Source organism: Trachurus trachurus, assembly GCF_905171665.1.
Source record: "Trachurus trachurus genome assembly, chromosome: 5".
Lineage (NCBI taxonomy): Eukaryota > Metazoa > Chordata > Actinopteri > Carangiformes > Carangidae > Trachurus > Trachurus trachurus.
Genome location: NC_139896.1, coordinates 3,454,341 through 3,478,596, shown reverse-complemented (window position 1 = coordinate 3,478,596; position 24,256 = coordinate 3,454,341). Strand labels below are relative to the sequence as shown.

Here is a 24,256-nt window from a genome sequence, read left to right as displayed (position 1 = left end):
ATTCATCTGCACACAAATACTGTAGGAGCCTATAAATGAACATACTCCATTATAAAGTGAACTTAAACTCTTTTCAAAACCTGGACTCTCTGTATGTAAAAAAGGCGAACAAATACAATATTAAAAAAAAAGAAATTCAAATTTCAATTCAATTTTTGAAAAAAAATCGATTTAAAAATCATCAAAAAAAATATCGCAATACTTATGTGAATCGATTTTTTCTCCCACCCCTACAAGAGATGTAGTGATGATGATGATGATGATGATGATGATGATGATGATGATGATGATGATGATGATGATGATGATGATGATGATGATGACGATGACGGAGCGTGTTGCATCATCTCCTCCATCAGGAAAATGTACTGGGCCGACTGGGGGAACCACCCCAAGATCGAGACGGCAGCGATGGACGGAACCATGAGAGAGACGCTGGTGGAGGAAAACATCCAGTGGCCGACCGGTAAAACACTTTTATACTCTTCCTCTTCCTCCTCCTCCTCCTCTTCTCTGTGATCCTCTCCTTCATTCCCTCTCTCCTCTGCTCCGTGTGTTCAGGTTTGGCTGTCGACTACTTCAACGAGCGTCTGTTCTGGGCCGACGCCAAACTGTCCCAGATCTGCAGCGTGAGGCTGAACGGCAGCGACGCAGTGGTGGCGGTGAACAGCATCAAGAACAGTTCAGTCATTTATTTATTTATGTTTTTATTTTTTATTTTTCATTTTGATTATTATTTTTATTTATTTTTTTATTTTAGTTTTATTATTATCATTTATTTAGTTATTATTAATAATATTATGTTTTTGTTTAATTTTTGATTCATTCTTATATATATATCTTTTTTTATTATCATTAATATTATTTTTGTTTTATTTATTTGTTTAATTATTTTATCTTATATTTTATTTTATTTTTTTATTATTTTTAATTTATTAATTTATTTGTGTATTTTTAAATTGTTCATTTTCTTATATATTTTATTTGTTAATTTATTTTATTTTTATAATTTGTAATTTACAGTATATGTTAATTTATTTGTGTATTTTTAATTTGTTTTTGTTTTGTATTTTTTTTTACATTTTTATTTTTTTTTTTATTTTAATTTACTTTAAAATGTTAAACTCAAAAAAAAAGAAAGAAAAAAAGAACATTAAAGTGGTTCAGACTCACACTGACACATGATCAGTCTCAGGTTCAGGTTGATGTGATGAAGTGATGCAGGAAACCGTCAGAGAAACATCTGTAACATCTGTAACATCTGTAACATCTGTGTGTTTGTCCACAGAGCTGCAGCACCCGTTCAGCATCGACGTGTTCGAGGACTTCGTCTACGGCGTCACCTACGCCAACAACTACGTCTTCAGGGTGAATAAGTTCGGTAAAGGCCCCGTCGAGAACCTGACGACGGGGATGAACCACGCCACCGACATCGTCCTGTACCATCGCTACAAACAGCCAGAGAGTGAGTTAGAAGAACACGGACCGAGACGAAGAAACAGGAGAGTGACTGATCCTCTGAACCTGAAGCTTTAATATTTTTATTTTATTTTTTTCTGTTCTCATCATCAGTGACGAATCCGTGCGACAGGAAGAAATGTGAGTGGTTGTGTTTGCTGAGCCCCAGTGGACCCGTCTGCATGTGCCCCAACGGACGCACGCTGGATAACGGCACCTGCGTGGAGCTGCCAACGCCCACACTGTCGCCTATCTGTGAGTCAACACACACACAGACAAGCTGGGTTTCCATCCAAATGTATCGAATTTAAGAGCGGATTTTGTGAAAATGCGCAAAAAGCAAATGCGAATTTATGACCGTTTCCATTCATTATTGTTTTGCAATTATTGGGAGAGGAGGAGTGCGCCGTGAGATTACGTCATAAGAGAGCGTGAATGTATGCCGCACCAGCTAAATTTTAAAAGAAAATACTGTACATATAGGCCGCACTTGAATATAAGCCGCAGGTTTTCATGTTGTAACATGAGATATTTACACAGAAAGACAGTCGGGAAGTGTGACAGTCCGCTCGCTTTTCCGCTGTTTTGGTTACGCTCCTCTCGCCCATGTGCATCTGTTGACAACAAAGCCGGCGAAAAATCAATAAATGTAGCGGTGGATAACGTTACATAACGATGTTACGGTGTGTGATTGTGTAGTCTTAACCGTCATAAACAAAAGATGACGGGTTACGGAGCACGTTTGTGTTGCAGTGTGCAGAGACGAGAGCTGGGAGACCGAGGCATCGTTCTCCATTTGTTTGAAATTCGCATAATCTGTTTCCATGACAAAAAGTCGCATTTTCATTTAATCGATACGCTGACAAATCCACCCCCCAAAGCGTAAAAACTTTTATGCGCATTTACTGTCTTTTTTCGAATTTCTGGCGTTTCCATCCAAGTATTTATTCGCAATTTTTGAAAATGCGAATAAAAAAAGGTGGATGGAAACTACAGACACACACAGAGGGCCTGTCCCATTTCTCCACACTTGGTTACGCACACACTTTGGTGACATTTTGCCGGCGGAACGTATATTTGCATATAGTGCAAGCATGTATTAAGGGGCCAAGCGCGTGGGGGATACACTTGACAAATGCAGCCTGTGCCATTGTGCACACTAGCACAACTACGACACACACACACAGCACAGCAACAGTTTTAATAAACAGTGCTGCTGGACATGAACAGAGCATGATGAATATAAAATATGACATTAAAAAGTCATAATTATGAGATAGAAAGTTAATTTAATTTTATTGAAATTACACTAATTTACACTAAGCCTAAGAACACGCACGCCAAGTGGCCAAATGTGTAAGTGTGATCGAGTGTGCATATTGGGACAGACACACACACTTGCTGCTGCATCCTCCATCCTCCATCCCATAATGACTGAACCGCCTCCTGCTCCTCTCCACAGCGCCGCCCAGCGGTCCCTGTCTGGTCCAGTGTCTGAACGGCGGAAGCTGCTTCCTCAACGCTCACAAGCAGCCCAAGTGCCGCTGCCAGCCCAACTACGGGGGAGATCGCTGTGAGATCGACCAGTGCAGAGATTACTGCAAGAACGGAGGCACCTGCACGCCGTCGCCCACAGGTGAGACCACGACATCACAGGCTGAGACTTGTCTACTGCATCTACTGTCATGTACTTAATGGGCATTTGCAGCTCATACAACCCAACTTCAAAAAAGCTGAACTATCCCTTTAATCAGGGTTTCCGCGGGTCATTAAAAAGCATTAAAAGTCATTAAATATATTTTGCTAAAATGAAGGCCTTAAATGGCATTAAAAGGAATTAAATTAAATTCTCAAAGGCATTAAAAAATTGATTAAAAAAATGATTGATTCATACAGTCAGATTTTGATATCATTAATCCCTATAGAGCACAAAGAGCAGAAAAATAGGGGGATTATACAGTTAATCTACAGTAAAATTAAACGTGGGTGAAGAAATGGACAATTTTCTAAATTAATATTTTTAGGTGGTGGCAGGATACTGTTGACTTTTCTTTTTCTTTTAATCGCTAGCGGCAAAAATCGGAATTTGGAATCGGCAGGTCAGGCTTTTAAAAAAATTGGTGATTGGCCAGAAAATTGCAGTCGGTGCCCCCCTATTGATGTGATAAACATGCAGAACCAAGTAATTGGGTAATTGTGTATGTGTATATAGGTAAGTGTATGTACGCACACGTAGAGTATTTGCAGTCACGGGCATTAAAAATGTTTGAAATGACATTAAAAAGCATTAAATTAGATTTGCTGGTACCTGCAGAAACCCTGTTAAATGAATATGTAGCTTGCTCCATCTGATATATATGTGCCACACACTATGTAGGGGGATCTGGTTTCAGTGCACGTCTCCCTCCATGTGTTCATCATCCTGGTGTTTATCCGTGTCCATCTCCACTTGACCTGTTTATGATCCTGTAATTTTACACATCCAGACTGACCAACAGCTTCTACCCCAGCGCCATCAGGCAACTGAACTCTTGCACATAGACTGCCACATGCTCCCACACTGACACTGACAACACTGACTGCACTTTAAAGATTGACTGCTGCACTTTAGAAACTGTGCAATATATAATTTTATTGTCTTATTGTTGTTGATTGTGTGTATGTCTTTTTATCTTCATTGATGTTTTTAACCACATGGAGGTTTGTATTTAAATTCCGTTTATACCTTGGTATGAATGACAATAAAAGGAATTCAATTCAATTCAATTCAATTACTTAACTCTTCCTCCCTTCGTCCATCCCCAGGTTCTCCTACCTGTCGATGTCCGACCGGCTTCACGGGACCCAACTGTAACCTGCACACGTGTAAAGATTACTGCAGGAACGGAGGGAACTGCAGCGTCAGCGCAGGAAACCAGCCGAGCTGCCGCTGCCCCGCAGACTTCCTGGGAGACCAGTGCCAGTACCGTGAGTCTGGTTTTTTGTTTGTTTTTCTGAGATGGAGGAGGAGATAGAGAATAGGAGGGAGGAGAGATGGAAGAGGAGAGGTGGAAGAGGAGAGGTGGAAGAAGAGAGATGGAAGGGGAGAGATGGAAGAGAAGGGATGGAAGAGGAGGGATGGAAGAGGAGAGATGGAAGAGGAGGGATGGAAGAGGAGAGATGGAGGAGGAGAGATGGAAGAGGAGAGATGGAGGAGAGATTGAGGAGAGGTGGAAGAGGAGGGATGGAGGAGGAAGGACAGAAGAGGAGAGATGGAGGAGAGATGGAGGTAGAGAAATGGGGGATAGATGGAAGAGAAGGGACGGAAGAGGAGAGATGGAGGTAGAGAGATGGAAGAGGAGAGATGGAGGTAGAGAGATGGAAGAGGAGACATGGAAGAGGAGAGATGGAGGTAGAGAGATGGAAGAGGAGAGATGGAGGTAGAGAGATGGAAGAGGAGAGATGGAGGTAGAGAGATGGAAGAGGAGAGATGGAAGAGGAGAGGTGGAAGAGGAGAGATGGAAGAGGAGATATGTGAGTGTGTTTTTAATGAGCAGAGAGGAAGAAGAAGACGACAGATTTACAACCAGAGCACTTATATGTTTATATATGGTTGTGTGTGTGTGTGTGTGTGTGTGTGTGTGTGTGTGTGTGTGTGTGTGTGTGTGTGTGTGTGTGTGTGGACAGGAAGCTGTGAAGGCCACTGTCTGAACAAAGGCACGTGTCTCCAGAGCGACGACGGCTCTCAGCTCTGCCGCTGTCTGCCTCAGTTCAGCGGCAGCACCTGCGAGATCGACAAGTGTCACTACTGTCGTGACGGAGAGTGTATCCCTAGCAACAGCTTCTCATCCACCGGAGAGTTCACCTGCCGGTAAGACACTCACACACACACACACACACACACACACACACACACACACATCGTTACCTCAGCATCAAACACACACACACACACACACGTGAGCTTGTGCTAATAGAATATTAATAAACACAAGATTAGAGCTACTAAGCTTATAAATAGTTAATTTTTACTTGATCCCAAACTTTTTCTTCTGAGTTAATATCCAGAGAAACACAATTTCTAAGTTTCTACATTTCTATATAGTTTCTCAGCTTGATTCATGCAAAAAAAAAGTCGATTTCATTGTTGTGGAAAATCGTTCACAGACACTTGTTACTGTATCTATCTTTCCCAGAATAACTTTGATATTAAAGGCTAAACAGCATGTTGTAATTTGAAGTATAATTTAGATGTATTAGATGATCAGAAGACTGAGTAACATCAGGGATTAACACAGTAACTGAATAGGAAAAATGCACTTGTACATTATACATATTTAATTACAGTATATAGATTAGCTCTTGTTTGAATAGGAAGAACACTTTTGTTCATAGTTTCTTCTGCGTGTCGGTTTCTGCTGGGTTTTTACTAGTATACACCGGTATGTCTTGTACAGTACAGCACTTTGGTCAACAATGGTTGTTTTTAAACGTGCTTTAATAATAATAAGACTTTATTAAGGACACAATCAGAGGTCCATAGGGACTAAAAATACATAAAACAATTTTTTATAATTTTTTTATAAAATAGTTTATAAATAAACCTGAACTGAACTGAACTAAACAAAAATGTGAATACGTATATACAGTTTTTTAATTATCATTTAGTTTATTTATTGATTTATTCTCACGTTCCCTGTTTGTACAGCAGTCACTGTGTACATGATGCTATATAAACGCATGTCTAATGTATTGTGTGTATTGTATATATTGTGTTTTTCCATCAGCTGTACAAACGGCCGCGTGCAGCCCAGCTGTTACACATGTGACACTAACGAGTACTGCGCTAACGGTCAGTGCTCCATCAACCCCGTCAGCCGGCTGCCAGAGTGCAGGTGAGCAAACAGCTGAGTCCAGTCTGACGGCTCCACGCTGCCTCTGTTCACAACACGTAACAAAACAAAACATAACATAACTGTTGTTTCTGTGTGTGCAGATGTTCAGCAGGATGGGTGGGGCATCGCTGTGAGTCTGTTGCTAATAGCGACGGTACCCAGGGTACAGGCGGACGTAAGTTTACATCAGTGTCATTTTTTTATTTTGAACAAACATATCATTTAAGATAATATAAACAATTCTTATGATTGGGATGTGCAATGAAGAACAGAGCACATTGGACTATTCCAAGTAAAAAAACATTTAAGAAACATGTAAAGTCACTTTTCAGACTTGAGAGTTAGCTTCTCACTTGGAAGAATCTAAATAAATGAGATTTCGGTAAACCATATTGCACCGATAGCTGTTCAAAAGATTTCATTTCTTTATCCCCAAACATTTGTCTGAATTTACATAAACCTTTAGATGCCCATATGTTAAACGTTTGGTCCATTTTATTAGGCAAGAAGTCTGGATCATTCCCCATTTCTTTCAAAAAGATTACATCTTCATTTATTTTCATCTTGAGAGTTACTAGTCTTTTATGTATGTTTCCATTTTGGGAACAGTTTTTTAAAATATTTTCTTCTTTTCCATTCTTTTTTATTGTAACTGGATCTGTGTATTGTTGTTTTACAATATATTGAACTTTTTTGAAAAGGACCGCAGGAAGACTAGCCTGGCGTTTGTGCCGTCGGCTAATGTGGATCCTCGATAAACAATAAAACAATAAACATAATCAAAAAACAAATTTGTTACAAATAAAGGCAAAAAAAATGGGAACAATTAAATCATAACAAAAATGAGCTGGGAAAAGTGACAATCAACTGAGTGATTCTACAGTGAATAGAAGAAGGAAAGGAATAATACATACATGAATAATGAAGAACAATAAAGATTCATGTATAAATGAACAAACAGAGGAGGCTAAGACAATAAATAATCGTCAAGTTCCTTTAATTTGATGATGATTTGAGAAAATATTTATAAATATATTTATTTGTGTGTGTGTGTGTGTGTGTGTGTGTGTGTGTGTGTGTGTGTGTGTGTGTGTGTGTGTGTGTGTGTGTGTGTGTGTGTGTGTGTGTGTGCAGGCACGGCCTCCATAGTGATCCCTGTGCTGCTGCTGCTGCTGCTGGTTCTGCTGGTTGGAGGAGCGTTGTTCTGGTACCGGAGGAGGATGAGAGGGTGAGTAACCATAACAACAACAGCAACGACACGACAACAGGAAACAGTGACGAGTTCTTCTTGATCTTTGAACTCCTTCTTTCCCTCCCTCTTTTTGTTCCTTCCTTCCTTCCTTCCTTCCTTCCTTCCTTCTTTCTTTCTTTCTTTCTTTCTTTCTTTTTCCTTCTTTTCTTTCTCTCTTTGCTCTGCACTCCTTTTCCTTTTCCTCTCCTCTCTGTAATGGCGTCTTCCTCTGCTCCTCAGGTCTAGCCGGCCCGGCAAAACCGGCTCCAGACGCTTGCGGTAACGGTTGCCAGGGTTACACTTTTCCTCTCCATCCCTTCATTCGATTACTCTGCATCCTGATGCTCCCTCTCTTTCTCTTTCTCTGTCTCTGTCTCTCTCTCTGTCTCTCTCCCTCTTCGATCATGAGTCTTGGTTGCTGTGCAGTGTTTTGGTCCTGTGGTGAATGTCGCTCCATTTTTCCCTGGTGTTCATGGGAGTTGTAGTTCATCACTGGTCTGAGTAAACGGCCGTCCGTCCTCTGAGCAGATCTATTGTAAACGATGCGTTGAATAGATCTGTCGGTGCTGTCGATGTTGTCCACCGTCTCCTTGTACCGTACCGTACCGTATCTGTGCTGTGGTTTGTATCGTGGTGGCGCCTCTTCGTGGTCGTGGAGACGTGCAACAGCATTCTTCCACGTTCTCACGTTGGAAAATGCAGTGTGTAAAAAAAAAATCCAGCATTTACTCTAGGAGTGACCTCGAAAAGTCGACTATGATTCGATTTGGAGAGATCTGACGATGCAACTCATCATGGTTATGAACAAAAGATCGAACCATTCTGAATACAGAGGGGAGTTCCTGCTGCTGAACATCTGATTTTACTTAGAATTTCTTTGTTTTCTTATAATATAGTAGTCTACTTGCCAACAATGAGTACCCGGAAATGTTGAGTACCCCAAAGTTTTATGTTAGAAATATGTAGTAATGGTCCCCAGTATTCAGAAACTGCCGGATGCTAACTTATATATATTGGGCAATTAGCGTAACTGACATAATTAGCATAAATTGGCATAATTGCCTATATGGGCAATATTTCAACAAAATTGACTTGGCTGATCTGGGCAATATTGGAGTGGTTTTAGGGGTTATTGATGATGCTGAATCCATTTCTGACATTTTCAAAATTCAAAATGGCTGTCTAAACCGGAAGTGACCAGATTGAAATCCATCAAAATCGGCCCACTGGCGGTTAAAATCTGGTCACTTCCGGTTTAGACAGCCATTTTGAATTTTGAAAATGTCAGAATGTCAGTTACGCTAATTGCCCAATATATATAAGTTAGCATCCGGCAGTTTCTGAATACTGGGGACCCATTCTACATATTTCTAAAATAAAACTTTGGGGTACTCAACATTTCCGGGTTCACAATGGGGCCCTATGGGCTGGCAAGTAGACTATAGGTGAGACTGATTTAATACAAACTCTCTCTCTCTCACTCTCTCTGTCTAAATTCGGACCTCAAGTTTTATTTACAATATTAAAGGAATAGTAACACTAAAAAAATGAAATCCAGTCATTAGTGACTCCCCCTCATGCTGATGAATTCTCCGGAGTAGTTTTTTATTCCTCAAAGTGCATCTGGAGACCCGGGAGGCCGGTTCCTAGTCCAACCAAAACTTTATATGAGAGTTAATAGGGCCCGACACAAACAGGTCCATAAAACTACACAAAAACCATTTAATATTCCTCCACACTGCTCGTCCACTGCAATCCAAGTGTCCTGAAGGGAGATAGTCCAGAGTTTACTGGAAACTACCTCATTTAGGACATTTTTACAGCCTAAACAGTCCTGGATTGAATTGAACAATATGCGCTATTGTACCTTGTTACAATCTCCTGGTAATTATTTGGTGACATAATGGCATACAAATTCAGAATAATGAAAACAAAAGATTAATTGCATAATTTGTTTACATGATACACATCTAATTAGTCAAATGTCACAAATTATTTGATAATTAAAGTCTGGAAAAAGTCTGAAATTTTGAAATGTCAAACGTGTAGGAACCCTGTAATTAGTGAGATCAGGAAAAGGACGGATGGAGAATGTCCTGTTATCTAATGCCAACTGAAGAATTTGTTTATTCTGGTGTTTTGACTCTTTTCTCTGGAGCGGAAAAAGGCGCAAATTAGATCATGAATCAATGAGGGAAAAAACAACATGATTCGACGATGGGCAAAATCTGACGAATCAGATTTGTCTATAAAAATCCTAAATCGAGGAAGCGCCTAATTTACTCCGAGGTAGAAGTTCAGCAGCTCATGTTAGGATCTAGTCCGGTGGGTTTCTTCATGTGTCTCCATCAGAGGACAGTGAGGACGTTTACAGTCCCATGTCCAGGTCCACTGTGTCCTGGGCTCCATGAATGCTGGGTTTGTGCCGGTGCCTGTTGTCGTGGTTTAGCACCCTGAGCCTGGATGGATGGATGGATGGATAGATAGATGGGTGGATGGATAGATGGATGGATGGATAGATAGATGGATCGATAGATGGATGGATGGATGGAGAGATGGGTGGATGGATGGATAGATGGATAGATGGGTGGGTGGATGGATGGATGGATGGATGGATAGATGGATGGGTGGATGGATGGATGGATGGATGGATGGATGGATGGATGGATGGATGGATGGAAGGAAGGATAGATGGATGGATGGATGGATGGATGGATGGGTGGATGGATGGATGGATGGATGGATGGATGGATGGATGGATGGATGGGTGGATGGGTGGATGGATGGATGGGTGGGTGGATGGATGGATGGATGGATGGATGGATGGATGGGTGGATGGATGGATGGATGGATGGATGGATGGATGGATGGGTGGATGGGTGGATGGATGGATGGGTGGGTGGATGGATGGATGGATGGGTGGATGGGTGGATGGATGGATGGGTGGATGGATGGATGGATGGATGGGTGGATGGATGGATGGATGGATGAGACCTGTGCGATGCCTCTTCCCCCCCCCTCCCCCTCGTGATGTGGCTGTGTCCCTGCTTGTGCCCTGTTTTAGTTTTAGGCTCCTGTGACTCTGAATAAAAGGCGTAACTGCTCCTTTTTTTCCTTCTTCCTGTCCAGGGCGAAGGGCTTCCAGCACCAGCGGATGACCAACGGGGCCATGAATGTCGAGATCGGAAACCCCGCCTACAAGATCTACGAGGGCGAGCCCGACGACGACGCCGGGGAGCTGCTAGATGCCGACTTCACGCTGGACCCAGACAAGGTGAATGAGTTTGGAGATACATCGCTGCACTTTTCACCTTTGACATTTAGAAAATATACATTTATTTAAACTTTAAACTTATCATCTGGAACAACTCTCAGTTTCATGCAGCAACAACAACAAATTAATAGTAGTTTGAAAAACCTTTATTGCTCTAAAACAGTTGGTGTGACACGTGTACTGGGGACAGCAATATTTAATTATAGAAAAAACTGGTCTAATTGCCCGAATATAAACCAAATTAGTTTAAAATATGTTTTTTCAAGTTCATAAGTGACAATGCAAAGTGACGTTTTAATGGATTCAACATTTTTTTAATAACTTTACTATGAGGACGAAGTTCAATAGCCTGGGTTGTGGACAAGCCCAAAACATAGAAATGCTGTCATATTTGTCATAATTGAGACTCAATTCAGTTTTTTTCAGAGCTTTTACAACTTAGACCCGACAAATACAATAATAGATTTTTCTGAAAAATATATGTCTGGGTTTAGATATGAACAAAATGTTTATTTTAATTCATAAAGAAAGCAGGTTATTGCTAATAACTGAGCGCTGTTTGGTTTTTTAATACACTTTGAGATGAGTCTGGGTTTAGATGTGACCAACATGTTTGTGTTTTTCAGGTTCAAGTTACTTTCTTTGTTCTTCTCCTGCAGTTGAAATGTACTGGTCCACACACAGCTTCATACACACAACATAAGACAGTAATATAAAACATTTAAAACAATTAAAAACAGTTAAAACAGCCAAGACAACTAAATAAACAAGTGCAAATGTTGTTAAAATTAAAAGAAATTCCTTATGTTTTATGGAGTTATGTATTGCTGCTACCTTTTTTTCAGTGAAAGCTTTTTAAAATCGTTTTTATGCACTTTTTGATGAGTCTGTGTCAAATGTGACCAAGTTTTAAAGGGAAACGATTAATATACAACTTGTTTTTCATTTCCTGCTGCTCACCAGCTGCTGAAAATGTCCGACCCAGATATATTTCTGATTGAAAAGCTCTGACCCCTAACAGATTATTCCTGCTCCTCTCCAGCCCACTAACTTCACCAACCCCGTATACGCCACTCTGTACATGGGAGGCCACAACAGCCGCAACTCTCTGGCGAGCACCGACGAGAAGAAGGAGCTGCTGTCACGTGGAGACGAGGAGCCGCTCGTCGACCCGCTGGCGTAGACCGGACCTGTCCGGCGTCGGCCCAGATCACGCTAATCCAAACACACCCCTCTTCTTGCCTTTTAAAGAAAAAAAACGAAACAAAAAAAATTGATAAAAAAGTGTGAGAGAAAAATTGATAAAAAGTGTGAACACTGTATAAAATGTACAAAAATGAAGGACTACTTTTGTATGTGATTGCAGTATTATATTTTGTTCTTTTGAGATTCCTCTGGTCAAAAATGAAATAACATTTTCTATGAGAGATTTTTAATTTACACTTTGTCCCTTACCCTTTACCTAAATAGCCACTACCTCTGTGCAAAATGAAATGGAAACAAGAAAATCAGAAGAAGAAAAAAAAGATGCTATCATTGGAGCAATTTTAATTTTTTATTTTTGTATGAATTGTATAGAAAAGAAAAAAACATTGTTCCATTTCACCAGTGCCAACTGTTTGTTGTTTGTGTCGACTTTGAGCGGGGGGAGGGGGAAAAAAAGAAAAGAAGCAAAACTCAAAGTTTTCTAAATCGGTACATAATGTCGTTGTCTTGCTGGGGGGTTCCTCGACAAAGGTGGTGAGACAGGTTTGTGATAGCACCGTTTGTGTATAGCACATGTAAAATGTCAGAACCAGATGGCAACTACAGTATTTTTTCCACATAATTTTTTCTCAGAGAACAATGTTCATGAAATGATTGTGTTGTCTTCCTTGCACAGAAATATCATGTTTTACGGTATAGTTGTATACTGTAGAGGCTTTATACCGTGAGATGTAAAGCAGGTAATGTTTTGTTTGTGATTCACATTTGTACGACAGTTGGAGCTCATCATGTGTTGTGTAGCTGCAGTGAGAGGACGACAGGCTGCCGTGTCGCGATTACAGAGGTGGAGACGGAGGAAAGTTGGTCATGGGTTAAACATTCCAGGCAAAGTGGAAGATGGATGGATGGATGGATGGATGGAGGTGGTAGATGTGAAGAGATGATGAGGATGAATGGATGAGTGGCTGATACTGGGAGGCTCCAGAGCAGATACAAGACTTTATATTATGTCTGCATCATCGGGGCTCCAGACTAACTTCTCTTACCAGGAAGCACAGTGGCTACACACAACTTAAAATGTTAGAAAATTTAGCGGTGCAAAGCAAATATACCATATACCAGATTCTTTGAGTCACCACTTTTATGTTTCAACAAATTTAACTGGTTGAACATTGAGCAAGAAGATGAGAAATTTACTTGCAAACAGTCTGGAGCCCTGATCATTGAGCTGAAGCTGCAGTCGTGGTCAAACGGGAGGAAACCGTCACTGATGTGGGTGTTTTTTTTTTTGCTCGTCTCTTCCTCCAGTCCTTTTTTTTTTTTTTTTTTTAAATGTGTGTGTCAGTGTGTTTGTTTGTGTGTATGTTTAAAAAAAAACCGATAACGTCCATCTGGGTTTTTGTGAATTAGACTTTTTACCTTTTAGAGGATCAAAGTCTGTATGTTCACGGTTTTGTAACGGCTTAGTCTTAACTGCATTATGTTGATTTGGTCCTTTTTTTTTTTTTAAATGAGCTCTTTCTGATCTCTCACTCTCTGCCCTGCTGCTGCTAATGCTACCATTCTGGTCGCTCTGACACGTCCTTACACTCAGCCTCTGTCCCAAAAATGCTGCTTCTGTCAGACGTGTGTCAGCCATATCTTAATGCATGTGAAAAGTAACACCGATCTTAAATGTAACTTACAATAACAAGTTTTTATTTTTGCTTACCTGTCAGCAAGTGTTATTTTATGCTGTTGTATATGTTTTGTCTTTAATTGAGAGAGAAGTACAATCATTTTACCTAAAGAACATTTTTGCAAAATCATACATGCATTTTCAGATTTTTTTTTCTTTCTGATTAGTCCTTTTTTCTTTTTTTTTTTAAATGAAAAATGACACATAGCTTTTATAGTACACGATGCATGGAGGCTCAGACTTTCTTCTGGAAAGAGAATAATGTTTAATTTTTGCTGGAGTACTTTACAAACTAAATAACAGATATTGTTATAAATAAAATTTTAAAAATTGTACAGAAAACAAGCTGCTGTGTTTTGTGTTGTGGTCAAATTCAATGAGTCTGTGGACGGTAGGTTGGTTGAATCATTTATTAGGCAAACAGTAAATCGTTGACATAGGTTACATTTATGTTTTGTCCCTTCACTGTAACAAACAGAAAAACTTTAGATCAGAAAAACTGAAGAAATCCTTCATCAAAGAAAGTTAAACATAACAAATATAAGAACAGAATTTGCTCATCAATAAACTGTTATGATAGTAAATGATCCAGTGCATCTCAAACTCTTAATGATGCTGATACAAGAATAAGAACATGCATTTCAGTAATTCTTCATCTATAATGATTATCTTTGTTTAAGTTTTGTGTTTTACATTAGATTTCTAGCAGCAACTCTCCAAAGTGTCTTTACTTGACGCCTTTAGCCTTCAGCTCGTCTCTCACTCTGCTCAGGTAGTCTGGGTCAGGATAACCAAACCTGGAAAAACAGTGTGCACAAGAGTTAATGTAAACACCTGAGCAGAGTTAACACTGACAAAGAACATATAGTAAAATAAATCTGTCACTTGTACCTTTGTGGTCCTCCATCCATGGAGGTTTTGTGGGAAATGTTGTTCCAGATCACCTGGTCTTCCCTCCCGACCGGTCTGAACGTCCCAACAGTGAAGATGAGTTTCTGCTGAAATGCTCTGTGCAACAATGTCAGGATGTCTCTGCCCTCTCTGTTGTCTGGTAGATACGCTGTTCTCTGAGTACCACTGAACCATCTTCCAAAATTTGGATGTTTGTTCTGTGATGGAAGAAAGAAGATTAAAGGGATAGTTCACCCTAGAATGATATTTCGCTCATTATCTACTCACCCTCATGTTGACTAAGGGCTGGAAGAATTATCAGAGTCCACCGTCCCTTCTCTGAGTTACAGGGGGTCTTGGCGTAGCAGTGCATTTCAATGCAACGGTTGCAAAGGGACACCAGAGCTCTTCGTAAAAAAAACACACACAAAAAAACATCCAAATACCTCCATGATGCTCGTATGTAAATGTCCGTCTTGTGCTGAAGCCCCAAATTGCGTAATTGTCCCAAAAAAAAATTAAATAAGTCCACATTCCAAGCATGTTTGTAGCATTAGCTCCTAGTGTTTGTTGTCCGGTCTTCCGCTGCCAGCGCGCATGCGCAAGGTTCGCACTGATACTGAGACCGACTGAGACTCGAGTCGGTCTCAGTGCGAACCTGGCAGCGGAAGACAAACACTAGGAGCTAATGCTACAAACATGCTTGGAATGTGGACTTATTTAATTTTTTTCGGGACAATTACGCAATTTGGGGCTTCAGCACAAGACAGACATTACATACGAGCATCATGGAGGTATTTGGATGTTTTTTTGTGTGTGTTTTTTTACGAAGAGCTCTGGTGTCCCTTTGCAACCGTTGCATTGAAATGCACTGCTACGCCAAGACCCCCTGTAACTCAGAGAAGGGACGGTGGACTCTGATAATTCTTCCAGCCCTTAGTCAACATGAGGGTGAGTAGATAATGAGCGAAATATCATTCTAGGGTGAACTATCCCTTTAAATAAAAAATAAACAAAAATATTTTAGATTCAATACAATATTAAAATATAATTAACCATATTATTACCGTCTGTATCCCACTTGGAATATCATAGCTGATAACTATAGTGCCATGCTGTGTGTATCCAGGGAGAGATGTGGAAGTTGTTCTCCATGACATTGTTCCTTCAGGCTGGTCTCCTTCTATTTTACCAAAGACGTCTTTGCACACAGGACAGATCGGTCCTATGACTTTCTTTACTCGTTCCAGACACTTCTCACAGAATGCATGTTTACACTTCAGCTGTTTCTTATTGGTGAATGTGTTCTTGCATATAGGGCAGGTATCGTATTTATTGTCTCCTCCTGACTGTCCATTAGACACAGGTCCACTGGACGCCCCCTCTGACTGACTTTTCTTCACTGAGCTGATGGATGATGTTGTAATCTTCTGGTACTGAACTCCAGTGGCATGGCTCTCCATTGACTTGTATCTTTCTGATTTTCTGTTGGAAGGTCTCATCTCCTGTAGTCTTTGACAGGGGGCCAATCTCTCTCTCATTATTTTCATATCATCTAATTGCTTCTTCAGGTGGGCCAGTTGGGCCTCCAGACGGTCCTTGGTTTTCATGTCAGTCTTCAGTGGCCATGTTGAATCTGCCTTGTTGACATTCGTCAAGGTTTTCTTTGATGTGTTTAAGGTCTTAGTGTTGACGTCTTGACTGGACGCCCCCTCAGATTGCTTGTCACTGTTCTTCACTGAGCTGCTGAAGCCATTATGTGATGTTGTAATCTTCTGGTGCTGATGAAGAGGATCTCCGATGGCATGGCTCTTCTCCGACTTATAGCTTTCTAATTTTCTGATCCAAGCTCTGACATCCACTTCTCTTTGAATCATGTTTGAAGTGAGGAGATCCACAACCGATTTCTTTTTGACAGTTTTGATAGCATCTACTTTCCCAGTAGAATAGGTCGTCATCAGCTTCCAATGGTCCTCCTCCACAGTGAGTCCTGCAGAAAGAGGGTACCTGGATTTCATGTCAGTCTTCACAGATGTGATTTGGGACGGCCGTGTTGAGTTTGCCATGTTGGTTTCCATCAAGTTTTTCTCTGACGTGTTTAAGGTCTTAGTGATGACGTCTTGACTGGACGCCCCGTCTGACTGATAATCATTGTTCTTCTCTGAGCTGTTGAAGCCTCTGGCACCAGGTGGAGGAGTGTGACCCAGGCGTGATGTTGTAATCTTCTGATCTCTGGTGGCATGGCTCTCCATTGACTTGTATATTCCTGATGTTCTGTCTTTACCTCTCTCTTCCTTAGTTTTCATATCATCTACTTGCTTAATCAAGGAGGTCGTCATCTGCTTCTGGTGGTCCTCCTCCACAGTGAGTCCTGCAGTCAGAGGGTCCTTGGTTTTCATGTCAGTCTTCAGTGATGTGTCTTGGGACGGCCATGTTGAATCTGCCTTGGTGACATTCATCAAGGTTTTCTCTGATGTGTTTAAGGTCTTAGTGATGTCATATTGACCTGACGCCCCCTCAGATTGCTTGTCACTGTTCTTCTCTGAGCTGTTGAAGCCACTGGCACCAGGTGGAGGAGTGTGACCCAGGGGTGATGTCATGGCATGGCTCTCCATTGACCTCTCTGGTGTGTTTAAGGTCTCAGTGATGAAGTCTTGACTTTGTCTCGGCCCACATACGATCATTTCTTCAGACGACAGAGTAACAAAGAGCTTGTTCTCCTTCTTCTGGATGATGCTCAGCATCTCCTTCCACTGTTCTGGATCTACGTACTTGAGAGGAACAGTTGAGCCACTGGATTCAGCCGAGGACTTCATGGCCAGGTTTATGAATTCAGAGAGAGCTTTCTGTGGGTCTCCACCTTTCTGACTCTGTGGTTTAAATGTTACCGTCACTTCTGCTGCAATTTCAACTCCACTCTCTTTCTCTATACGTTTCATTTCCTCCTTGTAGATGTGGCTCACGTACAAGAAATTACTGACTGGGAGCTGACACGTCTCCTCGTTAGTCATCCTCTCCTCTGCTGCTGCAGGAGCTGATGCTGAACTGCTGGAACTACTTTGTTCCTCCAGCTTCACTTCCTCCTGGATGAAAACAGAATGTACAGATTTTGTAAAATCAATTTTGAAATCATTCATTCCCAGTGATAATATTAGATATTGTCCATACATTTTGTGGATCTGGCAGTGAAGAAGAAGAAGACGAGAGGTTCATTGAAGCAGCAGCTGGTTCTTCTGTCTCCATCTCTGGTGGTGTCAGACCTGAACTGCTGGAACTACTTTGTTCCTCCAGCTTCACTTCCTCCTGGATGAAAACAGAATGTTTAGTTTAGTAATTTTTGAAATCATTCATTCCTAGTGATAATATTATATATTGTCCATACATATTGCGGATCTGGCAGAAGAGAAGAAGCAGAAGAAGACAGGAGGTTCACTGAAGCAGCAGCTGGTTCTTCTGTCTCCATCTCTGGTGGTGTCAGATCAAAAGACTTTACTGTGACTTTGTTCCCCTCTCTGGTGGTCAGTGTTTGTCCGCACAGTTTGTTCAGCAACTTGAATGCTTGAAAAGAAGAACAACACAAATTAATTTGCAGAGAATAAGAACAAATTTAATTGCAAATTAAATGTATCACATGGTAGTAGACTCAAAGTGTTGTAGTTGAAGGTTCTGAGTTTTAATTCCAATTTTAAAAATTCTGTTATACTGCACCTGATGCAGGTTTTATCTTTATCTCAGCGTTCCCGTCCTCTGAGGCCTTTACAACATTAATGTTGACTTTAAGATTGTTCGTGTTGATCCACCTTTGAAGAACTTTTGTTAGCTCCATCTTACATCTCAGTGGTTGATAACCGTCTAACCACTGGACAGAGGCAAAGACTTGAAATTCATCCTCCTCCTGCTGAGATGAAGAAACTGGAGCCTGTAAACATGACGACGCCATTAGAGCCACTGTGTTTTATAATGCAACTCAAGTGACTTATGACAACAAAGTCTTACATGAAAAAAATGTCAAATGAACAATTACAAATGTTAAAATAATAAATATGTTAATAAAACACAGTATATGACAAACAACGCCATGTTGGCATCCTGCACATACATCTTGTGGGTTTGACACAGAAGAAGCAGAAGAAGACGAGAGGTTTGTTGAAGTAGCAGCTGGTTCTTGTGTCTTCATCTCTGGTGGTGTCAGACTGACAGACTTTACTGTGACTCTGTTCCTCTCTCTGGTGGTCAGTGTTTGTCCACACAGTGTTTTGAGCAATTTCAGGGCTTAAAAAGATTAATTTGCAGAAGTAAGAGCAAATTTAATTGCAAGAAGCAATATATTACAACAGAATGTATCACATGGAACTCGACTCAAAGTGTAGTTTGTGAGATTTCATTTCAAAGTAAAATTTCAGCGATACTGCACCTGATGCAGGATTTATTTTTATCTCAGCGTTCCCGTCCTCTGAGGTGTTTACAACATCGATGTCAGCTTTGAAGTTGTTTGTGTTGGCCCAACACTGAAGAACTTTATTTAGTTCAATCCTACATTTTCGTGGTTGATAACTATCTAACCACTGGACAGAGACAAAGAGTTGAACTTCATCTTCCTCCTGAGATGAAGAAACTGGAGCCTGTAAACATGACACAGAGTCAGCTCGTTTTACAATGTAACTCAAAGTGACTTAGAAGACTCACATGAAAAATATGTCAAATATAAAAATAAGCAATATGATAAAATAACACACACCCTGACTCAAGTTGACATAACAGGCTGTGATTATTTCTTAAATTATGAAGAAAGGGAAGTTGAGGGAAGTTGTAGAATTTCAACCCAATCCTGACAATGTATTAGGAGGGAGGACAGATTGTTTAAATTAAAAATAATAATAAAACACTAATAAAACAGCATCCTTCCCACTGAATTTAGTGTGAATATCTATTAATCATTGTCACCACAGCTCCTTTAACATTTTGTCATGTTCAGTTTACAGATAAACTCACAGTTTCCATCGGCTCCTCAGTGTCGTTGTCTGCAGACATGTTCTCGTCTTTTCCCTTGAACACACAACAGAACATTAGTGGTATGACACTGACGTGACAAAAACGATTCTTAAATCCACGCTGCATTTCATTATCTGATGAATTTATATTGAAAACATGTTCATGTGTTATGAATCAACACACAAACTCTCACAGGTTCAGTCTTTGCACGTCTCTCTCTTCGAATTTTAACAAACGTGCGACATGACATGACATGAAGTTGTGAATCACGGATTCATCTGAGTTTTGATGGAACAGTAAAAACCGCCCACTCACCTCGCTCTCTGTGTCTGTGCTGCAAAAACAAACTGTTGCCGCGCTTTCTTCCAGACAAATGAAAGTGAAAGTGTCGCAGCTCCACGCGATGCTGACGTCATCACTGTCTCGGTGCAGCGCGCGCGGTGGTTGGGGAGAAGAGACCTTTCTTCTGCATATCGTATGGCCATTTGTATATATACAGTATAGGCTACCTCATACTGTACAACCCCACTTTAAAAAAAGAAAGAAAAAAAAAGCTGAATTATCCTTTTACCCCAGCATGTCAATACTATATGGCTGCAGACCCGGAGAACTGCACAGTCAGATACTCGCACTTGTGGACCCGCACATTCAGACCATCAGACCCCTTAAAGGTGTACAGAAAAGAAAATTGAATTTGAGCCCACTCTGGATCATAAAATTAATGTAATAACTCATCTTTCAGACGATGTAGGTCAAACTTTGTGCAAAATTCTATTTTTGAGTAAATCCGGGATGAAAGTGTGTATTTTTTTTTTCGCATTGGATAATGCAGGCGCACGGATTATACGTCAGCCTGTACACGATTCACCAGCCACTGATATTGGATCCGTCATCCGTCATTCAAACGTCTGAGACAACACACACACACGGAGCTCGGTCTCGCCCCAAGCGCCCGCTCGATAACGACCAATCAAATTCGTTTTCCTCACTCGGGTAAACTCGTGTTGCAGCTCGTGACAACTCGGCGCGACAAACAGGACAAACGGCCATTTCTGTACACCTTTAATCACTGTTCCCTCTAAGGCAGGGGTTCTCAACTAGTCTCACTCTGGGACCCACATTTTCCCATGGTCATTAAGTCACGACCCACTTTTATAGAATTCAAACCAAAAAATTTTTTTTAAGCCTTTAAAAACTCATTTTGCTCTTTATTGAACAAAGTGCATTTAGGGCACATGAATGAAAGTGAGGAGGACCATGACAACTGCGTGTACGGAAGTGAATAAAAAAAAAATCAAACTGCACAAAATGGAGACCAACAAAATGATATATTTGACTTCTAATGCATCTCTGCATTCAGAGCATGTTCACTAAAGTGAATAAATATCAAATTGCACAAAACAAAAGACCTACAAAACAAAACAAGATTCACTGCATTCAGGCCACATTAATAAGAAACTGATATCTTTGCATTCAGAGCAAATGGAGCAAATAATAAGAAACTGAGGAGGACCATTACAACTGCATGTGTTCACGTGTCCAATATCAGATGTGCATTAAATATGATTTACTTTTTTGACCAGCTGTCCGCGACCCATCCAGAACGGGTCCGCGACCCACTTTTGGGTCCCAACCCACGAGTTGAGAACCACTGCTCTAAGGTGTTTTACTGTGCAATTGCACACTTCTCCCCACCTCTTTGCCCAGAAGACAAAAAAAGTTGCACACTCAAATATCCCCGACTAATGTGCGCTTCGAATTGTGAAATGTATGACCTTAACTGTGGTCTGCAACTACGATTTAAGTTTTTGCTTGAGAATTATTATTACTGTTCATATCAAGAATGCTTCAGTGCCAAGAGTTGATGACACCAACTTGATGTTAGTTATTTTTTTGACATAATTGTTCATATGGCAATAAATGCAAACTCTATTTTGCCAAAACAATATTGTATTTTGTTATCATTAACTGTAACTGGAGCAGCCTAGGTAATGTTGTCAAAATAATCTGTTATTAATCATTATAGTAATAGCCAATAGTATTGATATTTGGAGTTGGAGAGGTGAGGCAATAGCACCAGCATGTGGACGTAGTCGCTCAAGCAGGTTATCAGGGGAGTTGAATTTCTGCTCAGGAGTTTTGAAAATTAGAGGGAACATTGCCCTTAATGCCACCTAGTGGTTGATTGTAAAATTGCATCTGCACAGTCTGGATCCGTGCTATGGTTTTTTGACAGGGCAAAATCCAAATAAAACGCCAAGATCTAATTGTTTGTGAAGCTTGGAACACTTTTAAACTTTTTTTTTTAATAGCCTATAATGAAATAAAATGCTTTTAAATGTTCTATTGCATGGGGTTACTATTGGTTTTGTATGCTAATGGATACAGATGTGACAGGTACGAAATATGGACAATATGGCAGTAGGAACGTGAGTATCGAACGGTCATAAACGTTTTTGGTGAAAATGTATATGACGGTGTGGGCCAACGTTTCCACAAAATAAAATTATAGGCTGTGTGGGCCAACGTGTTCATAAAATATGAAATGTCATTATGACATTTCATATTTATTTTTACGTTTCCACAAAATAAAATGATAGGCTATGTGTGGGCCAACGTGTTCATAAAATATGAAATGTCATAATGACATTTTACAGTTTGCAGTTAGTTCTCTGAACAGAGGCACGGGCACACTATCCCACAGGTAAGGAGTAGACATCACAGGTAAGTGGTGTGTGTGCACTATACTGTTTATTCCGAATATGCAAATAGTACAAAGCTTCCCAATTGCTACTAAACAAATTCTTTGCACAACATAATATAGAAATGAAAATTGAGGAAGCAAAATAACAAAACACAAAAAAAAGAAAATAAATGACAAAAGGAGTGAGAAGAAGCATAGCTAAATGCATTGCAGCTGGCTGATGATGGGATGGTGCAGAGCAGGTAAAGGACTTTATTGCAAAGATTCATGTCTACACTGTTCAGCTGTTTGTTTTGAGCGTCTTCCTCCACCAGGACCAGGCTGCAGTTATTGCTCGTCTCTTCCAGAAACCAGAAAACGTTCGACTATGTTTGTGAGTGGACTTTTTACCTTAAGTAGTCTGCAAAATCATACATCATGCATTGTAATGAAAAGTAACACACAGCTTTAATATTAGTACATGATGCATTAAGGCGCTTTACAAACTAATTAACAGATACGGTTGTAAATACAATGTTAAGAATTGTACAGAAAATATATTGCCGTGTTTGTGTTGTGTTCAAATGCTAATAATCATTTATTAGTCAAACAGTATTATCATGACATAGGTTACATTGACGTTCATCCCTTAACTGTAACAAACTGGAACATTTTAGATTAGAAAAACTGAAGAAATCCTTCATCAAAGAAAATTAGAGTTAAATCATTAACACCTGCTGACCTGTGGGTCAACTGGACCCACCAGGCTGGACAAGCCAGTGGGTGTTAAGCTCTTAATGATGCTGATATACAGTATAAGATTTCAGTAATTTCTCATCTATAATAATCATCTGTTTAATTGTTTTGTTTGTACATGTAAAATTAGATTTCTGACAGCATCTCTCCAAAGTCACTTAGTGTCGAGTTTTCACTTGATGCCTTTGGCCTTCAGCTCGTCTCTCACTGTGCTCAGGTAGTCTGGGTCAGGATAACCAAAGCTGCAAAAACAGTGTACACATGAGTTAATGTAAACGCTTGAGCAGATTTAACACAAGAACATATAGTAAAATAAATCTGTCACTTGTACCATTGTGGTCCTCCATAAGTGGAGGTTTTGTGGTGAATGTCGTTCCAGATCACCTGGTTGTCCGCCCCGGTCGTTCTGGACGTCCCAACAGTGAAGATGAGTTTCTGCTCAAATGCTCTCTCCAAAAGTTTCAGGACGTCTCTGCCCTCTCTGTTGTCTGGTAGATACGCTGTTCTCTGAGTACCATGGAACCTTTTTCCGGGTTTGGGATGTTTTTTCTGTGATCGAAGAAAGAAGATTAGCCATAACAACATAAATGTTATAGATTTTATACAAAATTTAAATATAATTAACCATATTATTACCGTCTGTATCCCACTTGGAATATCATAGTTGATAACTATAGTGCCATGCCGTGAGAATCCAGGGAGAGATGTGGTAGTTGTTCTCAATGACATTGTTCCTTCAGGCTGGTCTCCTTCTACCTTATCGTAGACGTCTCTGCACACAGGACAGATCGGTCCCGAGTTTTTCTTTGCTACATCCAGACACTCCTCACAGAATGCATGTTCACACTTCAGCTGTTTCTTATTGGTAAACGTGTCCATGCATATAGGACAGGTATCGTCTTCATTGTCTCCTTCTGACCGTTCATTAGACACAGGTCCACTAAACACAGGTCCACTAGACGCCCCCTCTGATTGATAGATTGATAGATATTTCTTCACTGAGCTGTTGAAGCCACTGGCACCAGGTGGTGGAGTGTTGGGTGTAATCTTCTGGTACAGATCTGTCACGGCATGGCTTGACTTTATGTGGGAAAGTCTGATCTCTTGTAGTCTTTGACTGTGGGCCAATCGCTCTGTCATTGTTTTTATATCATCTAATTGCTTAATCAAGGAGGTCCTCATCTGCTTCTGCTGGTTCTCCTCCACAGTCAGT

The 24,256-nt window shown here is 40.4% G+C and overlaps 3 protein-coding genes across 3 annotated transcripts in view; 1 reads left to right on the top strand and 2 right to left on the bottom strand.

Moving 5' to 3' along the window:
* LOC310986064 (low-density lipoprotein receptor-related protein 1-like) overlaps window positions 1–14,048 on the top strand; it is a 179,161-nt gene extending 165,113 nt beyond the window's left edge. Inside the window, exons 77-88 of the mRNA XM_083971791.1 lie at window positions 360–466; window positions 562–681; window positions 1,289–1,465; window positions 1,573–1,713; window positions 2,921–3,094; window positions 4,264–4,425; window positions 5,125–5,308; window positions 6,225–6,332; window positions 6,434–6,507; window positions 7,467–7,560; window positions 10,693–10,837; window positions 11,880–14,048. Of these exons, the coding sequence (XP_083827917.1) occupies window positions 360–466; window positions 562–681; window positions 1,289–1,465; window positions 1,573–1,713; window positions 2,921–3,094; window positions 4,264–4,425; window positions 5,125–5,308; window positions 6,225–6,332; window positions 6,434–6,507; window positions 7,467–7,560; window positions 10,693–10,837; window positions 11,880–12,020 (1,627 nt within the window). The 3' untranslated portion in view covers window positions 12,021–14,048. The remainder of the gene's footprint in view (window positions 1–359; window positions 467–561; window positions 682–1,288; window positions 1,466–1,572; window positions 1,714–2,920; window positions 3,095–4,263; window positions 4,426–5,124; window positions 5,309–6,224; window positions 6,333–6,433; window positions 6,508–7,466; window positions 7,561–10,692; window positions 10,838–11,879) is intronic.
* Window positions 14,049–14,313: 265 nt separating this feature from the next.
* On the bottom strand, window positions 14,314–20,023 carry LOC310985591 (uncharacterized protein). Its single transcript, XM_083971207.1, has 10 exons — window positions 19,920–20,023; window positions 19,605–19,658; window positions 19,027–19,234; window positions 18,712–18,884; window positions 18,321–18,531; window positions 17,995–18,170; window positions 17,781–17,915; window positions 15,680–17,695; window positions 14,613–14,830; window positions 14,314–14,518 (listed from the first exon to the last, which is right to left on the bottom strand). The coding sequence occupies exons 2-10, from the start codon at window positions 19,641–19,643 to the stop codon at window positions 14,449–14,451; spliced, it is 3,246 nt and encodes a 1,081-aa protein (XP_083827333.1). The 5' UTR covers window positions 19,644–19,658; window positions 19,920–20,023; the 3' UTR covers window positions 14,314–14,448.
* A 3,153-nt stretch (window positions 20,024–23,176) lies between these two features.
* Window positions 23,177–24,183, bottom strand: LOC310985590 (E3 ubiquitin-protein ligase DTX3L-like; the record flags this gene model as incomplete). The annotated part of the gene is made up of 3 exons (XM_083971206.1): window positions 23,177–23,285; window positions 23,375–23,592; window positions 23,680–24,183. The coding sequence occupies 3 exons, from the start codon at window positions 24,181–24,183 to the stop codon at window positions 23,216–23,218; spliced, it is 792 nt and encodes a 263-aa protein (XP_083827332.1). The 3' UTR covers window positions 23,177–23,215.
* Window positions 24,184–24,256: the final 73 nt, after the last annotated feature.

Excerpts from the sequence above, each read along its gene's own strand:
- LOC310985591 (XM_083971207.1), bottom strand. The coding sequence starts at position 19,643 with ATGTCTGCAGACAACGACACTGAGGAGCCGATGGAAACT. Across the intron at positions 18,885-19,026 it reads AAAAATAAATCCTGCATCAG|CCCTGAAATTGCTCAAAACA; the intron begins GTGCAGTATCGC and ends AATCTTTTTAAG. Across the intron at positions 18,532-18,711 it reads CTGTGTCAAACCCACAAGAT|GCTCCAGTTTCTTCATCTCA; the intron begins GTATGTGCAGGA and ends TCATGTTTACAG.